This window comes from Musca domestica, unplaced genomic scaffold, assembly GCF_030504385.1.
Source record: "Musca domestica strain aabys unplaced genomic scaffold, Musca_domestica.polishedcontigs.V.1.1 57, whole genome shotgun sequence".
In the NCBI taxonomy this organism is placed as follows: domain Eukaryota; kingdom Metazoa; phylum Arthropoda; class Insecta; order Diptera; family Muscidae; genus Musca; species Musca domestica.
Genome location: NW_026712358.1, coordinates 2592983 through 2614603, shown reverse-complemented (window position 1 = coordinate 2614603; position 21621 = coordinate 2592983). Strand labels below are relative to the sequence as shown.

General features: G+C 38.1%; 1 protein-coding gene across 1 annotated transcript in view; it reads right to left on the bottom strand.

The window, feature by feature from the left end:
- LOC101893796 (muscle-specific protein 300 kDa) overlaps nucleotides 1–21621 on the bottom strand; it is a 118859-nt gene that overhangs the window by 61581 nt on the left and 35657 nt on the right. Inside the window, 6 exon segments of the mRNA XM_059128703.1 lie at nucleotides 2–1370; nucleotides 1569–2935; nucleotides 2938–4174; nucleotides 4244–4520; nucleotides 4581–4744; nucleotides 8302–8574. Coding sequence (XP_058984686.1) covers nucleotides 2–1370; nucleotides 1569–2935; nucleotides 2938–4174; nucleotides 4244–4520; nucleotides 4581–4744; nucleotides 8302–8574 — 4687 coding nt within the window.

Here is a 21621-nt window from a genome sequence, read left to right as displayed (position 1 = left end):
CATAACATTTTGTGTGTAATGTTTGAGATGCCTTGGAGACGGTCTAATTGCTCCAAGCAATGATTTTCAAATTGTAAGGCATTCTGTTGCAGAGCAACAGCTTCTTCAAGGGACAATGGCTTAGGGACTATGTTATTTACCTTGATTTCGCATTCCTCCACGATGGGCTTCAGGTGCTGCAGGCCAGTCTGGAATTGTTGCCAATTGACAAGATCTTCCTTGACGGCCTGGGCTTGGTGATCCACGTTGCGATTAATGGCACTGAGTACTTCCTGCAGTTTGGTGATCTCTCCCTTGAGGCGTTTCGCTTCAGCAATATTGCCCTCCTTGGGCGCCAATTCGGAAGCATCGGCAGCCAGGATGTCCAATTCTTTCATGCGGTCACCCAAGACAGTCTTGAAAGCGTTGACCTTCATCACACGTTCCTCGGGTGTCAAGTCCTCCGAATGCAAAGCTTCAATGGCCTTGGGCGCTACCTTATTGGCCCATTCTTGCAGAGCAGCCAAGCGTGACTTGTAGTTATTCCATTTGGCGCTGTAATCTTCTAGGTAGCCAACACGGTCCTTGACATGTTCCATGGTGTTGAAGAACATCTTTTCGACTTCGGTTACTTCCTTCTCCAGGATGGGTCTCTTCTCAGCTGCAGCCAAGGGAGCCAACTCAGCCTTCAAGGCATGTAACTTGGGCAGCAGTTGATGCGAGGCTTGTTGCAACTGGGCATTCAGTTCACGTTTAGCCTTCAAATCTTGGCTTACATTCTTAGGATCCGTTTGCAAAGGAGTGAGGGCACGCAATTCGGTTTCGGCCATTTGCAGAAGATGGCAAATTTCGGCCTTCTGATCGGAAAAGTCATTCCAAACAGCTTGGGTACCCTTCAGGGCTTGCAACTTGTCGGAAGTTTCAGTGTAGGCCTCATTCCAGCCGGTTTCCAAGTTCTTAACTTCGACCTGGACAAAGGATGGTGCATGCACATCCTTGCTCAAGTCACGACCTCTCTGCAACATGGACATAATGTGAGGACGTTGATGATCCAATTGATTGATGGCATATTGCTGCTCCTCAATTAGTTTGTTGACACGCTCCAGGCTGTCGGGTGGTGGTATGCTGGCTGCCTGCTCCTTAACTTTGCTAAGAAGGCACACGACTTCGTGAACCTCACGACGGTAGGTGTAGCATTTGGAGAACACCTCCGTCTTAACCATGGTGATCTCAATGGTTGGTATGAGGTTCTTGTAACGAGCAATCAAGTCTTCCAACTTCTTTTGTTCGGCATTGGCCTCGTCTTCGGTGGCATAGCTGAGTAGGTGATCCAAAGTCTTGACCAACCACTTCATATCTTCACGTTTATTGTCGGCTTCTTGGCAGATTTTCTAAAGGCGGAAAAGAGTAGAGAATTAATTGAATTGTCTAAGGAAAAGCACTTTATGAAAATGAAATAAGTTTAATGACAGAAAGTCTAATCGTTTACCACAAGTTCCCTGAGCTGCATGTGTCAATTAAATGGAAATATGCGAGTTAGTTATTGAAGCGTTATAGTTATGCTTGGTATGTTATTTCAGTTAACCTACCTGGAATACGACTTTTTCCTTCTCGAACTCTTCCATGCTGTTGACCTCGTTGACAATATTCTTCAAACTCTTGTCCACGGTGTCCATCCATTCCACCATTTCGGTGAATTTGTCGTGATAGGATTCCCATTGGGCGGGGATTTGCTGTAAGGTTTCGCGCATTGAGGCAATCTTGTTGGTCAGGTGGGTGTATTGAGAGTGGGCGTTCTTGTAGGCATCCTCGAGACTGCTATCACCTGGTTTTTGCTGCTTGTAAGCCTGGCCCAAGCGGTGCATGTTCTGCAAGGACTTCTCCAAACGAGGCAAGCAGCCAGATTGAAGGAAGTATTGCTGATTACGTTTCAAAATGGAATCAACATCCTCATTACGATTGAGAGCCTGTTCTTCCAAATTCAATTCCTTTTCAACCTCTTGCATGGTCTGTTGGAAGGCCTGCTCATCCGAACGGAATTCCAGCTTCATTAGATGCAGAGGAGCCTGACCCAAAACATTTTGCCAGCGGTTCTGCAGTTGTTCAACTGAATCCACAACTGGCTTTTGTTCCTGAGTGGGCAGGGTTTTCAACAGTTCTTGAGCAGAGTCTACCAAATCGGGCATCCATCTTTGATTGACATTTTCAAAGAAGTACTTCTGCGTTTCAATGGTGGTCTTGGTCTCGATGTGCTTCTCAATGATTATAGTTTCGGCCTGGGTCAACCATTCCGTAACCACTCTCTCATTGTCCTTGTAACGGTTCCAGCTGTTCAGGGAATCCGTCAAGCGCTGCTCCCATTGTTGCGAATTGTTGATGACGTAGTTGAAGCGGTCATTCAACTGTTGCATGTTGTGTTGGGCTTGTGTGGTATCAATGTTCTCATCCTGGACTACATTCCTCAGCAGATTTTGGAAGACTTTGTTCTTGCTTTCCAGCATAGATCGGTAGTAGACGGTACGCGAGAAGAATGTCTTGTGTTTGGTGAGCTCTTCATTGATCTTGTCACGTCCACCGGCCAAGCTGTGGGTGCCAAGCAACGACTCGGCTTCGTTCAGCCATTGATGGATTTCCTTTTGGCCGGCTTCCAAAGACTCCTGTTGGATAAGCAATTGATGGATCAAATGCAGCTTGCTGGGAATTTGGGCTCTAATGCGCACCAAAGCTTCCTTCTCTTGTTTCAGGGTCTTCATCATGTTGTCGACCTCTTCACGCGACAGATCTTGGATCATGCCTTGAATGTTGCGGCTGATGGTCTTGAACAATTCCTCATTGTCGTCTATTTCGGAGGCCAGTTTTTGTAATTCATCGCCATATTTGCGAATGGCTTCGCTGTCTCCCAATTGTTGTTTTTGGTTTAAGACGCTTTCGGCATAACGCAACCATTGCGAAAGTTTTCGATGCCAGATTTGTATTCCTGGCGAGCTCGGATGATGTCACCGGCATGCATGTATTTCTTGGTATTGGCAAAGAGGCGTTCAAAGCGCTCGGACAACATGCCATGATGCTGTCTCAGATTTTGAGCTATGGGCTCTTCGCAAGAAGCAATCAAGTAGTTGGCAGCATTGGCAAGAGCATCGAACTTATCCTTCCACACGGAAATGTCTTGGAAGAATTCCAATTTCTCATCTTCCGATTGCATGGCCTTTTGCTCGGCCACACGTAGCCACTCTTCGCAGTTGGGTGCCAATTGATGCCATGTCTTCCAGCAATTGACCACTTCCTCCAAGGAGTTCTGACAACATTTCAACTCCATGGAGACACGCTTCCATCGTTCCTCGGTCTCATACATGAAACGATCAATGTCAATGGTCTCTTTGCGAGACACGTTGCCGTCACGTTTGTATTCGTCAACCACTTGTTGCATGTCGACAAAAGCCTTTTGGAATTCTTGGAAAATCTTGTTGCGCGACACAAAGTTCTTGTACTGTTCCAGTTGAAGGGCCACTTTGTCTTCGGTACCATATTTACCGGTCCATCCCTTCATCTTGTTCTCGACCAGATTCAAGAAGGCCACCAAACAGCACTTGTGTTCCAAGAACTTCAATCTGATTCTACGTTCACTGGCCCGTGGGCCCACATCCTGCAAACGTTTCTCCATGTTGCGCAACTGTTCCAAAGGCACTTGTTGGGCCAAAGGCGAACGCTTGGCGTTGTCGAACATGGCAATGATGCGAGGCAAATCGGCAAAGAACAGTTTATGCTCCTCCAATTTGCGTGATATGATGGCGGCCGTTTCTTCATTCATGGAACTGGGGATATCATTGTCCATCAGAATTTTCTCAGCCTCAGCCAGCCATTTGCCAACCTCACCAAAGTCACCGGGTAGCTCTGAATCCAGGAGCCACAACCAGTACATCATTTGATATTGGACGCGTTGCCACAGGCTGTTAATGTCTTCCCAGGTGTGTTTGGGCACCTGGAGGAAACCACTTTGTGATTCCACCAATTGCTTCAAGCGATTGTAGGTTGGTATGTGGGCATCAACCTCGGAGCGAGCAATCAGATATTCGGCAAAGTCTCGCGGGAACGAATTGCCCAGGACCATGGGCTCATATTCCGTGGTTTTCTCCACCAAGAAACGTCTCAGCTCGTCCAGTTCTTGATGGATATGTGACAGATCCTTGTTAGCACCCTGGAAAATGAAAATAAAGATAATTTTTTGAGATTTGCTCAACCTAAAATCCACTCTGTCTGGTATTACCTTTGGTTCGGGATACTTGTGCAAGAATTGAGCCACATAAGTCATAATACTCTTTTCATCGGGCTTGGGTACATCCACATCCTCAGCATCAAGCAACTTGGCAATGCCCAATTTGCTTTCGGCCACATCGAAAGCAGTTTCGAGACGTTGACGGTTGCTTGTCTTCTTCAGTTCAGCCAAATTAACCAGATTAGCCTTAATGGCATCGATGAGGGCCAGGAAGGCGACACCATCTCTCCAACTGGCGCCGAAATCCTTAACCTCTACACCGCTCTCTCTGCAAGTTGGACAAAAGATTAGAATACAACGCCGGACAGAAATTCAATTCAATACTTACTTTGGCAGAGCATTGGTTACCCAGTTAAGTAAAGTCTTACGGGCTCCCTGCTTCCATTTCTCGGCCTTGACATCGCTGGCATTCTTGCCAACACTGTCCAGAGAACTAACCGAACCACTGATACCATGACCCAAATATTCGAGGTTGCGGCTATTCTCTTCGATCTGTAAAAAGGTATGAGAGAAAAAAGAACACAAGTTGTTCAAGCAGTTAGTAAGGCTTCCCAATTAATGGATGTTTTTTTTTTTTTGTTTTTAAATGTCTGACATTCTCTTCAAGTGAAAAAGAAAACAAAACACACAATGTGCTAGCAAACTAAAGGGGCACAACGAAATTAAAATCGAGGAAAATAATATAAATGAAAATGTGAAGAGAAATTATGTTCTTAAAAAAATTAATTATTTGTTGTTTTTTTTTTAAGTAGCGAAGATCAAGAGGCGATCTACAGGTATAAAGGGGTTAAAGTTTGCCGGGTCGAATTGTTAATACTCTCCACCATGTGAAGAATAACTGTAGAAAGTATGTTTTACGATTCGATATTGCGGAAATTGAGACTATTATTTAGTTATGAGAAGCAATAATGAATTTCAGTTCTCAATTTACACTAAAAATCTGACGATAACGTGATCTGGGTGCAAAGCCAAAAATCAACAGCCTAAAGGAGTACAGTAACATGGGATTATGTATAGAAGTATAGTAATGTAGGCAGATGACGCAGTTTTAATTTCCGTCGGCTTTGTTTTTGTGGGAGTCGATTGGTTGCCAATGACAGTACGATTTAGAGATAATTTGGGTTGGATATGTTGACTTCATGTTCAAAGTATGAGAAATAATTCCTATTCACCACATTGTTTGGTGGGGCAAATTCCATTACTATCATCTGGGTTTATATCCAGTACGAATTAAGTAGCCTTGGCAGAGATTTAATCACCATTGGCGACTTTCTTTTCCTGTTTCAGATTTGGTTCAACCAAAGGGTGTCCCTGCAACTGTTACTACCCGAATGCCATCAAGACCACTATATCAGCCGAATAGAAAACTATACTCGAATAGCACTGTGGTTGGGATTTTTAGACCCTAGGTCGCTTTGGACCAAATCCGTTTCAGTCGATCTAGCGATGTCCGTCCGTCCGTTTCTCTGGCTGGTGCCCACAATAACTCTCGAAGGTAGTATCCAATTTGATCCAAACATGATACCTTATAATATTATTGTCAAACTTAGATCGAGTTCGGAGATGGGCAATATCGGTCCACTCCTTTTGGTACATCCCACTCAAAATGTCAACATTTTCAAAGAAAATAATTTATTGCACAGAAAGAAAAAGGATAATACGATTTTGCTCCTACTTTGCAAATCCTAATTATTGCACCAAGTGAGAAAATGGACAATATCGGTCCACTCTATCAAGTACCTCCCCCACAAAGGGTCAAAAGTTTAAATAGCTATAACTCTTATAAAATGTTATGTAAGAATCCGATTGTCTTCAAACTACACACACAACAATTTTTTATTAATCCAATGTCTGGTGTAAAGAAGGAATGTTTCGGTCCACTTCATCTGATCTGATCTCCCCCAAAAAGAGTAAAAATTTTGAAAACCCATTAAGCTCATAATACACGATATAAACATCCGATTTCATTCAGACTTGGCACATCTCAATATTTCTATCAACACAAGATCTGTTATATGATGGTAGAGATTGCAGCATTCCTTCTGGTACCTCCCCCACAAAGGGTCAAAGTTTTGAATAACCAAAACGGTTATAAAATTCGTCATATTTCACACATCCCAATATTTCCATTAACACAAGATCTGGTATGGAGATGGGATATCTCGGCCCACTCCTTTGGGTACCTCCCCCGTATAGACTCAAAAGAACTAAAGAGTTGCTTCGCTTGGCCGAAAGTGGTGAACTGCCGAATTTTGTTTTCTCCGATGAGAAAGTATTCGTTATCCAGCAGATGGTCAGCTGAAAATGTGCACCTTCGGTGGGCCACCAGAACTCAAGTGCTGGCCATGGTGATGGTGTGGGTCGCCATAGCAGCCACATGGTCGCTCTCCGCTCGTATTAATCGACCGTAGCGTCAGAATAAATGCCGAATATGATCACGAAAATATTCTGGAGGTTGTATTAAAGCCTTGGGCACGCAAACATTTTGGCCGCAGGCCTTGGACATTCCAACAGGACTCAGCACGTGCCACCCAAAAATGGTTACAAAATGAGGTTCCTCGCCACAATGGCCACCAAAATCTCCGAATACTAATCCACCGGATTGGACTATTGTGTCGAGAGTTTTGGCACTAAAAATACCAAAGTGTCGATCACCTCAGGCAAGCGCTTCGCCGAGAATGGACCAAAATACCGCAGAACAACATTCGGGCAGCGTGTGACGGTTTCATTGTCCGTTTGAAGTCCATAATTCGTGCTAAAGGTGACCAATTCGAACAAATCTAAACTTATTCTAAAATTTGATGCTTTTTCCAACATTTTTTGTTTTCATTCAATAAAATTTGAAAAAAAAAAAATGTAAGAATTGTGGCGTTTAACTTTGTTGCAGTTTTTTTATCTCAGCCTGTAGAAGGTCAACAGTTTGAATAATCAAAGCAGAAGTCAAAATATTTTTAAATTATCGAACATTGGCTGAGGTATACATCTGTCGGCAAAACCGACTGATACTTTTTTAATTGTTTTCTTGAAAGGAAAATATTTTACACAATAACAGATAGTTTTTTCAAACGTAGCAGCTCTAAATGTGACCATCTCCAATGCCATTAAACGAGGGAATAATACAAACATAACTACGATATCCAATCGAATCCGTTGTTTTCCCTCAAAAAATATGTTCGAAATGTTGATCAGGAATTATGGCTTTTTAAATGTTTGCCATATTTAAATGATGAATTTAAAATTGTTCATGGTTCTCCATGGCATTTAATACCGGGAATAAATACGCTGTTCTAAAAATTAAAATAAAATGTTCAACTCAGTGACAAACTAATGTGAGATGTAATCAAAATCATAAAAATAAATCAAAATTAACGAAAGAAAGGAAGAGATGTGCATTAAAATCGGATTTCATACAAAACACAGCAACAACATCAACAGTTGGCACACACATTCATACATTCACACAACTAAATACGCTACACTGCAAGAAAGAATAAATCAATATGTATCTCGAATTGCTCTAGATGACTACAAACTACAGTTTTGACTACAGTTTTCAAAATTACCTGTGGCTTATAATTAATAACCACTAATAGATTTTTCCGTCTCTTTTTACGAATCTATTTTGTTTTAGCAATAATTTTGATTTTGGAAGTACAGTTTTACGACAAATCGATAAAAATGATTGGTTTCAAAAAAAAATTTGAAAATAAGTAGAAGAGAAGAAGAAAAATACATAGATATAAATTAACAACAATGACATTTAATATTTCAATATTTTTTATTTGTGTGTGTGTGTGTGTGTGAGAGAGACGACATCTTCGAACTGTGAAAAGCCTTTCTAGAATATGAGGAAAATAAAATCTATTCGTTTTTTTTTATAAGCATGGGTGTTTAGTGATGATGACCAGTGATTTTTTTTTTTCAACTTTAGGGTGTTTTTCTTTTCTATTTGGAGTGCTATTGTTTGCATTTGGTTTTGTTTTTCTTTTTTGGTGCTATTATTCAATATTGTTTATTTAGACTAGTTTTCTTTTCTTTGGCCAACTTACCTGGAAGTACAAAATGATTGTCCATATCAAACCCAAAACGACTGGTGGTCTCCCATCCACCAAATCGGCCGGATTGATATTAACCAACTTGATACGTTTGCTGGCCAAGAATTGCAGGGCGGTATTGGCATTGCTGAGGAAGTGTGGACGTCTCAGAACTCGACCCTTTTCAACGGGCAATTTCTCACCGGACAACACTTCGAGAAGTGCTATCAGTTTGGTGCCATCGCGCAGATCATTGATTAAATCATCAACTCGAAGCGGTGGAACACGCTGTAAGAAAAGAAAGAGAGGAAAATATTTAATATAAAATATTAAAAATATAATTGGTTTTAAGATGAATATGGAGAAATAAATATAAAAACGTGAAATATAACTTTCCAATATTTTTTTTTTTTTTAATTTCGACAATGGTAGAGTAGACGAATTTCAAATGTATTTTAATAATTTTTCGATATGTTAGGAAGAAACATTTTTTCTCATTTTCATGTGATTATAATTAAGTAAAATTTATGGCAGCACCTGCTTGTTTCTAAGAATTCTCTGTAGAAATTTCCTTTTTAAACGACAACGACACGAAACATTGATTTTTTGTACCCTGTATATAATTGATGGGGAAAAGGCATATCTTTGACATATTTTCAAAGCTGGAATCAATATTTGTATTATTTATACGCTCTTCGTCCCAACATATCTTTTAAGGTTTCGATTTCCCATTTGGTATAGTTTTTGATATCAAAAATTGCACATATCCTACAAACCATTATTTAGTACCAATGGGGACCAAAAACACCTCTGTACGACGAATTGCTAATCATATACGAGATTCAGAGACTTTTTTTCGCTTAATACGACTCACTGACCAAGAATCAACGCCTACGCGAAACGGCTGAAGCTAGAATCTTGAAATTTTGGTTCTGGGTCATAGTACTAAAAGGCAACGAATAGCATTAAAATCAACTAATATTTTGTATTAGACAAACCGAATGGGCTAGAATTCTGAAATATGGAATGAGAGTCACTGATGTAGTGCAGGATCGATGTAGCAAAGGGTTTTTGGAAATTTAAACTTTAAGGTTAGGAAAGCTTCTGAAATGGTATTAAACTTCTAAAATGGTACCATTTGGCATTATGTAAATGGATAAGGCTAAAAAATTACAATTTGGTATGAGAATTGAGGTAAAAAAAATGAAAAAATGAAAAGTAAATTTGATATGAAAAGGTGATTTTGGAAATGTGCACTAAATGTGCGAATTGTACTAAATGGTACTTATTTTGTTTAAACTTTGTATTTTAGTCCGTTTTTGGCGGTGGGTTTGTGATAAAAACGAAATGCATGTTCGTAAAGTACTAAATAATATTATATTGAGTACTTGATTATATTAGTACTTGAAATATGAAATTTGGTATTCGAGTCTCTGTTCATGTGCAGCCTGGGCGTAGGTGGTTTCGGAAATGTGCATTATGCATGTATTGAGTGAACAGATACAATTTTCAAATTTGATTTATAGACTACTGATGGTATATGTGTTTGAGATTTGGCGGCGATTTGGAAATGGGCCCTATATTTGAACGAATAGTACTAAATGGTGCCAAATTTGACATTGGGTAAAGGGACAGAGCTGGAATCCCGAAATTTGATATTGACTTCTCTGTTGGTATCTGGAATTGAGAAAAGGAGGTGGTTTTGAAAAGTAAGTACAAATTGTGCCATTGGGTGTTGAGATGGGGATGGAATTCTGAAATTTGTTCGAGGTCACTGTTGGTACCTAGGGTGGAGAGAAGGTAGTGGTTTGGACATGCGTAGTATAACTGAAATTTGTGGAGATGGATGGATAGATCGATTTGGGTGTTTATTTCGCTTTCATTGAGCTTTTTGTTTTTTAAAGTATTGAACCCTATGTGGGGGAAGTACCAGAAAAAATGGTGAAATCACTACCACCTTTATAACAGATCTTGTGTTGATGGAATTATTGAGATGTATTAAGTGTGAATGGAATCGGACGTTATGAGAGTTTATGAGCTTCGTGGATACCGCTATATCCCATCTTCACACCAGACCTTGGGATAGTAAAAATATTGTGATGTATGTAATTTGAAGAGAACCAGATGCTTATTTCAGATTTTATGATAGTTTTGGTTATTCAAATTTTAACCCTTTGTGGGGGAGGTACCACAAGGAATGGTTCGATCTCTAACATCTTTATGAGATCTTGGATTCAAAAAAATATTGTGTTGTGTGTAATTTGAAGACAATCAGACTCTTACATCACATTTTATAAGAGTTACAATTAGTCCAAATGTTGGCCGTTTGTAGGGGAGGTACTTGATGGAGTGGACCGATATTGTCCATTTTCCCACCTGACCTAGCATTGATGCAAATATTTGGATATGCAAAGTTGGAGCAAAATCGAATTATGCTTTCTCTTTCAGTGCAATATTGACATTGTGTGGGGGAGGCACCAGAAGTAGTGGATCGATCCATGCCCATCTTCGAACTCGATCTAAGTTTGACATTAATATTACGATGTACCAAGTTTGAATCAAATCGGAGACAGACATACATCGCTAGATCGACTCCAAATGTCCTGAAACGGATTTGGTCCAAAGAGACCTAGGGTGTAAAACCGTTCAGGTTGAAAGAGAGCATAACAAGTGGAGAGAGATGTAAATGTTTGTAAGTGCGGTTGTAAGATTTAGAAGATTTTCCAAAAGAATATTAGATTTAGTTAATTCTTTGGTTCCTCTTCTATTGAGCTTACGATCTCGTCACTTGGGTAAAAAAATATTTTTTGTCATAGAAGTTATTTTTAAAATAACTTCTGGGGAGAATATCCCAGACAAAAAACAAGGGAACTGATGAGGATTGGTGGCTCTTTCCGAAACCTAGGTATTCCCTGCTTTACCCCCTGGTAAACATTGCCATCGTTCTCCACTAATAAACAAACGTTGTTTTTATAAAAACAACAATAAAGGGATAAAGCCTGACCATTTTGCAACAACAAAATTAATCTACAATTTTAAGGTGGAATTTTTGCTGACGAAGAAGCGGCCACTTGCTAGTACTAAAATAAATCATAAAAGAAATTGCTGCACTTTAGTACTTTTTGTTCATCGCGATAGCTCAATACCAATAGTAGTATTTTTATTATTATTATTTTTTTTTTTTTCAATACAAAAGTCCGCCTTAAACTTCATATCGAATTTGTGGGCACTTTTCGTACCCTTTAGTTCGAATTTCATTAAACTACCATCATACCAAACTATTGTGCTTCACGATTCTAGAATGCACCGTTTCGTTTATATAAAAATGAACTATACTTTTTTATATCAAAAATGTATCTAAACGAAGTGTCTACCTCTAAAAAGAAGGGCTATAATCATTGTAATTTGAAAATAAAGACTATAATTTTTTCAGTGCACAACAAATTAAGGACTGGGCTAAATTCCTACAAAGGGCAAATATGCATTCCCTCTTTTCATTCAAAAAAATCTGGTAATTTAACGTTAATATCCGGTTACTTTCGTTTTTTTTTCACACCAAATGTTATTATCACCGTCTTTTTTTTTTATAATAGCAGAATAATTACGGCAAATTTGTTAGCACGATTATTCCATTGCCCATTTGAAATGACCGCAGCGGTGAGTGTGTGCATTGAAATAATTGGATTTCAGCCAGAGTCCATCAAGACCCGCAACAGCCTTAATTATGATTACAACGAACGGTCGGACGGACGGACAAATGAACGAACGAGTGTATTCAAGGTCCAGCAAACGTCAAATGATTTTTTTCTCACACAAAATAGCTGCCATTAATTGAACGAGCTAGACAAATGTTGGCCCCATGTCATGGCGGATACTTTCTAAAACTTTGATTTATATTCAAAACATTGCCAGTCACAGGTATTGTCGTTGCAATGCTTCCGAGGGGAGATTTTTTGTTTTTCTTTTTAAAATTTTTCTTGTAAAATGCGTCGGAGTGAAAAACTGTCACACATTCCAAAGTTTTGTCAAAAGACAATAAACGTGATCAAAAAGAAAATATGAGAGGAGGGTGGTGCTGCTAAATCTGGTATCCATTCTACAAACTACTTATAAATAATATTGGTGAGAGGCCGAAAAGAAATTGTATTTCTTGTATTTCATCCCATTCGAATCAAATATTTGAGGCCAACAACAACAACAACAACAAAGAAACCCACACAAATGACCGGCCGGCTGACAAACAACGACGCTACATCGGAATACTTGGAAGCCCATTCCCATTGTTGGTGCCATGACTGGCTGTTGTGCATTTTATGCATTAGTCAACCAACAAATCCCATGAACCAGCGATGGAATCTCAAAATCTCATTCAAAGCACAACAAAATCAAACAAACGAACGAACAGCCGAACGAGTGAACTAACGTGGCAGCCAAGTTCCAAGTGCTATCTGCCAGAGATACATGTCTGTAGACAAATGAAAAAAAAAATATGCAAGTCAGCCAGTCAGCCAACCACTCATATTGGAAACAAGACAGCAGCAAACTTAACATTCACTGCTGGTATTCTTTCCTCGCCTTGCACTGCACTGCAGCAGCACCGAAGAAGTTGCAGATTTGTTAGCGGCTTTTTTGATTTGTTTTTGTTTTGATTTGCCATGCACCGGGCAATTGAAGGTAACGAGAGATATTGGCCAAAACTTTATTTGCACTGCAGTGTTACCATGGCTGATAAGGTGTTGAGATTAAAAAGTTATTAAGAAGGAATTATCAGAAAATAATGAATGGAAACGTTCTATTAAATGACGTAACTAAAAAGCAAAACTGTTTTAATATTTAATAATTTTTGGAAATTGTATTAATAATTTTCTTAAAGCAAGCAAAGGGTTGTGAACTTAAAACCTTAAAGGCCACATTAGAAAAAAAATAAGCCGGACCGAACTTTTGAAACCCTCCACCTTTGGTTAAAGGAGACATTTTTATATAAAAATATCTGAATTAAAGTCTGTTCCAATTCATATACCACTAAGGCCGTTTGGATAATACAGTTAAACTTATCAAAAAACCATAAAGTGAGTGAGGCCGTTATATGGGGGCCATACCAATGCAGACAACTTTATATTACAACGGTTGTTAAATACTGTGGGTCTTCATTGCCAAATTTGGAAAATTATTAAAATGCCGAATATCGGTGGGTATCCTTATATGTGTGCTATAGGAAAACATGGACCTAGATATTCAATGTTCTTCCATCGGAGCTAAAAACCATTATGACCTACAAATGCACTCCAGCAACATCAGCAGAAATGTTTCGAAAGCAAAGCAGCGACTTGATCGAAACTCGCGTCGCAGTTGCCGAAAAATGGCTCGCGAGCTGAACATATCGCAATATTCTATTCGGCAAATATTGAAAAATGAGCTCGGGGTAAAGCCATTGAAATTCCAAGATGCAAGAACTTACACCGCAACAGAAAGAAAATAGATTCAAACAAGCTAAAGATTTGCTTCGCTTGGCCGAAAGTGGTGAACGGTACGAATTTGGTTTTCTCCGATGAGAAAACATTCGTCGTCCAACAGTTTCTAAACAAACAAAATGATTGTGTTTACTTGTGTGCACATTCGATTGGCCACCAGAACTCAAGCGCCGGCCATGGTGATGGTGTGGGCCGCCATAACTGCCGATGGTCGCTCTCTCTCATCGACAGTGGTATCAGAATAAATACCGAATATTATCGCGAAAATATTCTGAAGAGTGTATTAAAGCCTTGGGCACGCAAACATTTTGGCCGCAGACCTTGGACATTCCAACAGGACTCAGCACCATCGCACTATTGTGTCTGGAGTATTTTGGAAAGCAAGGTTGGCACTAAAAAATTCCAATGTGTCGATCACCTCAAGCAAGCTCTTTGCCGGGAATGGGCCAAAATACCGCAGTGCAACATTCGGGCAGTTTGAAGGCCATTTTTCGTGCCAAAGGTGACCAATTCGAACAAATCTAAACTTATTCTAAATGTTGATGCTATTTCCGACATCTCTTACGTTAATTTAAAAAAATTTAAAAAAAGTAAAAATTACGGCGTTTGACTTTGTTGCAGTTTTTTATCTCACCCTGTATATACTTTATGGGGTTTACGAGGAATATTAAGGGATATTACAAACGGAATGACAAAGTTAATATACCCTCCTTTCCAAGGTGGAAGGTATAAAAATGATAAAAAATCATCAAAATACCAAGTTCCTGTATGGAAAGGGGACTATAGCAAAACTTGGACATGTATGGATAGTTCTATGCATGAATGTTACCTACATACTGAAGACACTGCCAATTTACAGAATATTCAGATTCGGATTAAAATTTGACTAAAACAGCCAAAAGACTTTAAATCTGTCGGTACTTTTATATAGAGGCCGTACCAAAACGTGGACTTGTTTGACCTATTTTCAATAACAAAAGGCTTGACAACAAAAAAACATAAATAGTAAAATTTTATCATTTTTCCAGCTAGAGTAATTTTTACAGATGGACAGACGACCATATTTAAATCGACATAGAATTTTATGCTGATCAAGAAATTATATATATACTTTAAGGGGGTCTCTCTCTCCCCATACTTTGGTGGAGCGTATAACAAAGAGTAAACCCTTTCACCTTAGAAAGTGATGTCCCTTACCTTCCGTATGTATAATTCCTTGTATATCCCCATCACTATTGAACTATTTTACTCATACATGGGCAGTTTTAATATATCCAAAAAATCGAATCCTAAATTAGCCTATCTGCAACGTAGTAGAACTTAAAGTCCAGCTATTTACACAGTCAGTATTTAAATACCCAATACCATAGTTGAGGCACAAATATTTGGCAACACTAGCCATTGGCAAGGCATTATAAGAGAGTGTTAAATAAAAGTTTTTGGCAAATAAAAATCACAACAACAAGAACAACAACAAAAAAACAATTGCAATTCATACATCAAATATTGAAACAAGTTTTTTATTTGGCTTCATTTGGCAAACACGAAAGATAAAAACATAACCCAACACACAGTCGGGCAGCCGGACAGCAATCAAAACGAAAAGCCAGAAATCCTAGAAGGCGATTACGATTGCGACACGCTAGGCTTAATGTGGCCACCATTGAGTCCAAAATGCCACACTTTTAACAACACACGCATACACACTGGTCAACTGCAATTCATTTTGTTGGGCAGCCAGTCAGACCGACAGGCCATGGAGGCTGAAATATCCACAACGCCTCTTCTTTTTTTGTTTTTGTTGCGAATGCCTTGGTTGTTGGCTGCCAGACTGGCGTGGCGTGTGAGTGATATTTTGCATGTGGCAAAGTAGAAAACGGGTAGAGATCAGAAAAATGTGAACGACCACGGCAAAAGCAACGAAAGAAAGAAAAATGAATTTTGAAAGAAATTTGCTATCCTTTAACGTCGTCTTGTCTTCTGCTGCGCTGAAGCAGCATCTGAAAGCCACCAAATATTGGCATTCGTTTTGCAGCTGAACGCTGAGGATTGCGTGGGTTCTGTTTAATGTGGAAAAGAAACGTTGCAAGAAAAGTGATTGTAGAAAAGCTACAACTTCATCATCGTGTCATCTGTATCCGTCGTTTATCTGCTGCAACGTCTCACAACAAATTCCCTCTTGACAACCTCAATCCTTTTTTTGAATGTTTACGAAAGTTGTTTCTTTGTGTCCGTTACACAGTCGCCATCCCAAATGAAATGTTTATTTGGAACGGTCAATGGACCTACTAAGTGTGTGTGTGTCGGGATTTTTACTTAAGTTTCAGATTGAAAATCCACCAAAACATATTTTAGGACATGTTCATGAGATATCTGACACACTGACAAATAATGTGCGATGTCAGATCAAAATGTTGTTGCTGTTGTTGTTTTGAATGACATTGCAGACATTTTGGAATGTTGACACACCACATCCGAAAGGGCAATATTAGATTAAACGATAAGGAGACAAGAATTGACAAAAATTATGTAAATTGGTAAGATATTTTCCAAAAGGGATTGACTAACAGGAATAGAATCCACAACAAACTATTTTTGGTTTATTATTCCTCTGTTCCAGAAACTGCATGAATCTACTAGTTTTTATATTTTTTGCCGATAGCATGAAGGAAAAATTGGCCACAAGATCTCAAGCGCCGGCCATGGTGAGGGCCGCCATAACAGCCGATCGCCGCTCTCCTCTTGTATTAATCGACTGTGGTATCAGAATAAATGCCGAATATTTTCGCGAAAATATTCTGGAGGGTGTTAAAGCCTTGGGCACGCAAACATTTTGGTCGCAGACCTTGGACATTCCCACAGGACTCAGCACGCGCCACACAAGAATGGTTACGAAATGAGGTTCCTCGCTTCATTTCCAGCGCACAATGGCCACCAAAATCCCCGGATACCAATCCGTTGGACTATTGTGTCTGGGTTATTTTGGAAAGCAAGGTTGGCACTAAAAAATACCAAAGTTTCGATCATCTCAAGCAAGAGCTTCGCCGGGAATGGGTCAAAATACTGCAGAGCAACATTCGGGCAGCGTGTGACGGTTTCATTGGCCGTTTGAAGGCCATAATTCGTACCAAAGGTGACCAATTCGAACAAATCAAAACATATTCTAAAATGTAATGCTATTTGCGACATTTTTTGCTTTCATTCAATAAAATTTTTTAAAAAAACTAAAAATTATGGCTTTTGACTCGCAGTTTTTTATGTCACCCTGTATATAGGTCCACGATTTAGTAGAGCCCCTGTATAAGGGAACCTCTGGATATTCAGTATGTTGATGATTTTTTTCCACTTTTTTACGGATTTGTTTAAAAATTGGTATTTGTTGGTCATCGTGGGTTCTAGCTCCGGTGGCAGAACATTGAATATTCAGGTCCACGTTTTCCTATACCGTTTTCCCATACCACCCACCAATATTCGGTATTGTGATAATCCTGGTCACATTTACCCACGAAACTGTCTCAAATTTATTATTTACGAAGATTTGGTAGATGAAAATCCTTGAAGCAAAAAATTGTCTATAGAGGTTCCCATTTTGATAAGCCTATCATATAACGGGCTCATCTACTTCTTTCTGGTATTTGTAGTTTTAAGTGGAACACGTTTGAATTCAAATAATTTTATATAAAATGTGTGATCTTTACCCAATAGTGGAGGGTATTAAATGTTCGGCCCGGCCGAACTTTATGTTTTTTACTTGTTAACATCTTCATTATTGGATAACTATCTAGAGAAAGAATTTTTGAAGCAGTATATTTTAGAACAATGATATGTAGTGAAGAAAAACCCCAAACTTAAAAAAATTTGGTCTAACAATTTTTACTTGGCAATTTTGTTCAATTTCAGATCGGATCGGATTTTTGGATTTATACGCAAAAACCTTGTTTGTGCTCTCAACAAAAATAACAACAATTAAAAAAACGACAGATCATAAAACTCAACACAGTTTGACACGAAACTCCAATAACAATCATTTGAACACTGAAAACTTTATTTGCATTTTTCATTGTTTTTTATTTAAATTACAAATTTGTCAAGTTCGGTTTTGACGTATTTCTTTGGAAGCTTTGAAACAAACAGAAACAAAACACGTCGTTAAATCACAACAATCTAATGTTTTATTTAAAGAGTGAATATCGTATTTTTTTCGAATTCGTGTGTCTGTTTTTGTTTTTTCGACTCCATTCCCTTTTTAACAACCGCCGTTTATTGTCTCCAAATAAACGGCGGCTATTTTTAATCAAAAATTTATATAATTCTGGTTTCAAGGTGAACACGTTCCGTGTGTGTATCTCAAAACTGGCCATGTTGCACAAATGGTTTAGACGAGGCGAAACAATTCTGATCACCTGGGACCAACAGGAAAAAAAAAACAAACAACCAAAACAAAATGCATTTGTTTTGAGATTTGTTTGAGTCAAATGTGTGTGTTTTTTTTCAATTTCCCATCATGTGACATCAGGGGGCATACAGATGATTTATTTATTGACAATCAGCTTTGAAGGAAATTTAGAGTGTACTGAGAAAAAAATCGGCTTAAAGGTGAACAGTTTGTGATTTTCTCACGTGGATTGCACTCCACAAACGTGCATTGAAATAAATCTTTGAAAATTTATGATCTCATTTAAAACTGAATAGTGTGAGGCGGTATAAAAACCCAGGATGATTTGAAATTAATACTTTGGGAGGGATGGCATTGATTGTACATTTCTCGGAACGATTTATTATATTCATACCCTACAACACTATATGTTGGGGGTGTTATAAGTTTGATTGGGCCAAAAGTTATGTAACACCTCGAAATATTGGTCTCCGACATAGGAAACTATATATGGATCTTCCTATCTCGCCGAGCTGAGTCGATCTAGCAATGTATGTCCGTCCGTCAGTCTGTCTGACCATGTTAATTTCTAATCACTCTACAGGTCGCAATTATGGCCCGATTCTCACGAAATTTAAAATGTAGGTGGGGTTAGGGTCAGAATAGAAGATTTTTTTTTGTAGATATTCGCACAATATTTAGGAGTTGAAATGGACCAAAAACAGAAAAATGTCCTGATTTTGCATTTGTTCTACAGGTCGCAATTATAGACCAATCGACGGAATTTGGCATGGTTCTAGAGTATTGGTCTGGTCAGAAGCCAACCATTTTGTTTTGTGATCGTCAATATTTAGCGGGTAAAGTAGACCACAACTTTTATGTAAACAAGTAAAAAAACATTAAGTTCTGCCGGACCGAACTTTTAATACCCTACACATTAGGAAACATTTGATCCACAAATACAAATTTTTAGACATATTTTCTGTGGAAAATGTGACAAAAAGCATCAAAATACCGAATATCGGGAGATACCGCTATATGGGGTTATACAAAAACGTGGACTTACACATACAATGTTTCGCCAACGGAGCTATAACCCATTAAGACCCACAAATACCAATTTTTAGACAAATCCATGGAAAGAGTGACGAAAACGATCAAAATACCGAATATCAGGATGTACCGTTGTATGAGAGCTATGAGAGCAGCGTGGATCTATACATACAATGGTTCGCAACACGAACCAGGACCCAATATGATCTACAAATACCAATTTTTAGACAAATCCGTGAAAAAATGTGACAAAAATATTCAAAATACGGGGGACTATACCAAAACGTGGATCGATATATCTCATTTTCAATACCAACCGTCCTATACACAATACAAATCGTTCTGCTAAATGTTGACGCTCTACGTCAAATAACGTGGGCTGTATCGTGATTTCAACAGACAGACAGACGGACATCGTTAAATCGACTTAGAATTTTATGCTGATTATGAATATATATACTTTATGGGGTCTACGACGAATATTTAGGGAGGTTACAAACGGAATGACAAAGTTAATATACCCTCCTTTCCAACGTGGAGGGTATAATAATATGAAATTTTCCACCAAACCGCAAATATTTTGAATCCTGGCGAAATCACAAATGCACGAAAATGTTGCTTCTGGCCATTACATTGATGCTCATAGCCATGATATCGCAAAATATGTCACTGGATGTACGTTAGACCGCTTATATCTCAAGAACGGCTAGACGGGTTTTTGCCAATTCTCGCAAATTCGAAATGACCTCTTGCTAGAAAAGGATAAAATCTAAGAAAATCGCGTGAAAATATGCTAATGAAAAGGTGAATATTTTTGTCATATTTTTTATCGCTTGAGATTATTCATATTTGACTTACAATATTGATTTTTTTCGTTTGGTAATATTTTTTCACCTTACAACACTATATTTTGGGAGTATTATATTCAAATCGCAATTAATTGTATAGTATTATATAATAGTATTATATTCAAGTCGCAAGAAATTTTGCATAGAAATAGAGTTATGGTCAGAATTAATGCCTATTGTTTTTCAAGGTGTTTATTTATGGGTTCAAATGGACCAAAAATTAAAACTTCCCTGAACTTGCAGTGGTTCTAAAGGTCACAATTATAAATCAATCCACACGGAATTTTACAGGAGGTTTACGACATCAAAGAAGTGTAGCATTTTGGACAATATTTGAATTATATTTAACGCATAAAATGGACCACGACTTTTGTGTGAAACTGTTTTGGATACCTTCAGGCACTACATAGAGTGTAAATATAAGAAAAATATCACCGGTAAAAGAACCAAAGGTGACATTAGTGCAGGACAGTATGCCATTATGTCAAATAATCGATAAAAATGTGATTGGATCTAATTTGTTTTTAAGATAGTTTTCAAACATAAGTTTTTAGAACAATTTTCGAACAAAAATTCCATTATTTTTAAATACTGGAAAAAAATCATTCATACATTTTTTCGCGAAAAATATAGTCGTACACCTGTCTATGGCAAAACAAATTCACATAATTGTGTTGACATACTAAATACCTATGTTATCTTTATAGACATTGTACTTTCATTTGTCGAACACACGCACATACACCTAAAATTGGTGTTAACAATTGATAACAACGGCAAGTGAATTTGTTTTTTTTTTTTTTTTTTTGGTAAACACTTGTTTTGTTTATAAATTCACAAAAGATTGCATAAAATATTTCAGTTATTTACCGAATGCAATTAACACCAAAAACTGTTGGCGTTTTTTATTTGCAGACCATCATGTGATAAGAATATGAAAATCCTTTTGATATGACTTGCATTTCGTATAGATTGGTGATATTTAAGAGATTGATAAATGAAAGAAAATTGTCATACTTCTCACGCAGACCTCTACTATGCTACCAAAATCACTGTTGAGCAAAGGAATGTCATGGCAAAGAATTCATTTCTTGGCATCCGCATTTTTTGAATGACATTTGTCTAGCCGACCGACAACCATCAATGTCATGACAATGATATACGAATGACAGACCATTTCATTTAAATAAATTACAAAATTATTTAGATAAACAAGACATTATTTATAAAAAAATGTATGTATATGTGTAGGTACATATATATTTATATGTGTCTATAAATACCCAAATATTTAAATCGCTGAAGAGTGAAAGTATTTTAAACGAAGGAAAATTTCGAGATATTAAAAAAATACGACATTTTTTTATTTAAATTACGACATTTTTTATTTAAATTTTATCGTTTCCTTGGCAACAAAAAGTACTTGGCCTATTGTCAAAATATTCCTCAATTTGTACCAAGTACGTACGCAGCGATAGATCCTTTTTTACTTTGATTGTACATTGTATTAAGTACCTTTGTACCAATTTCCAAGGACGTTCCTTTTCTCAACATTTTTCAAATAGCATTAACCATCATGTCAATTTCA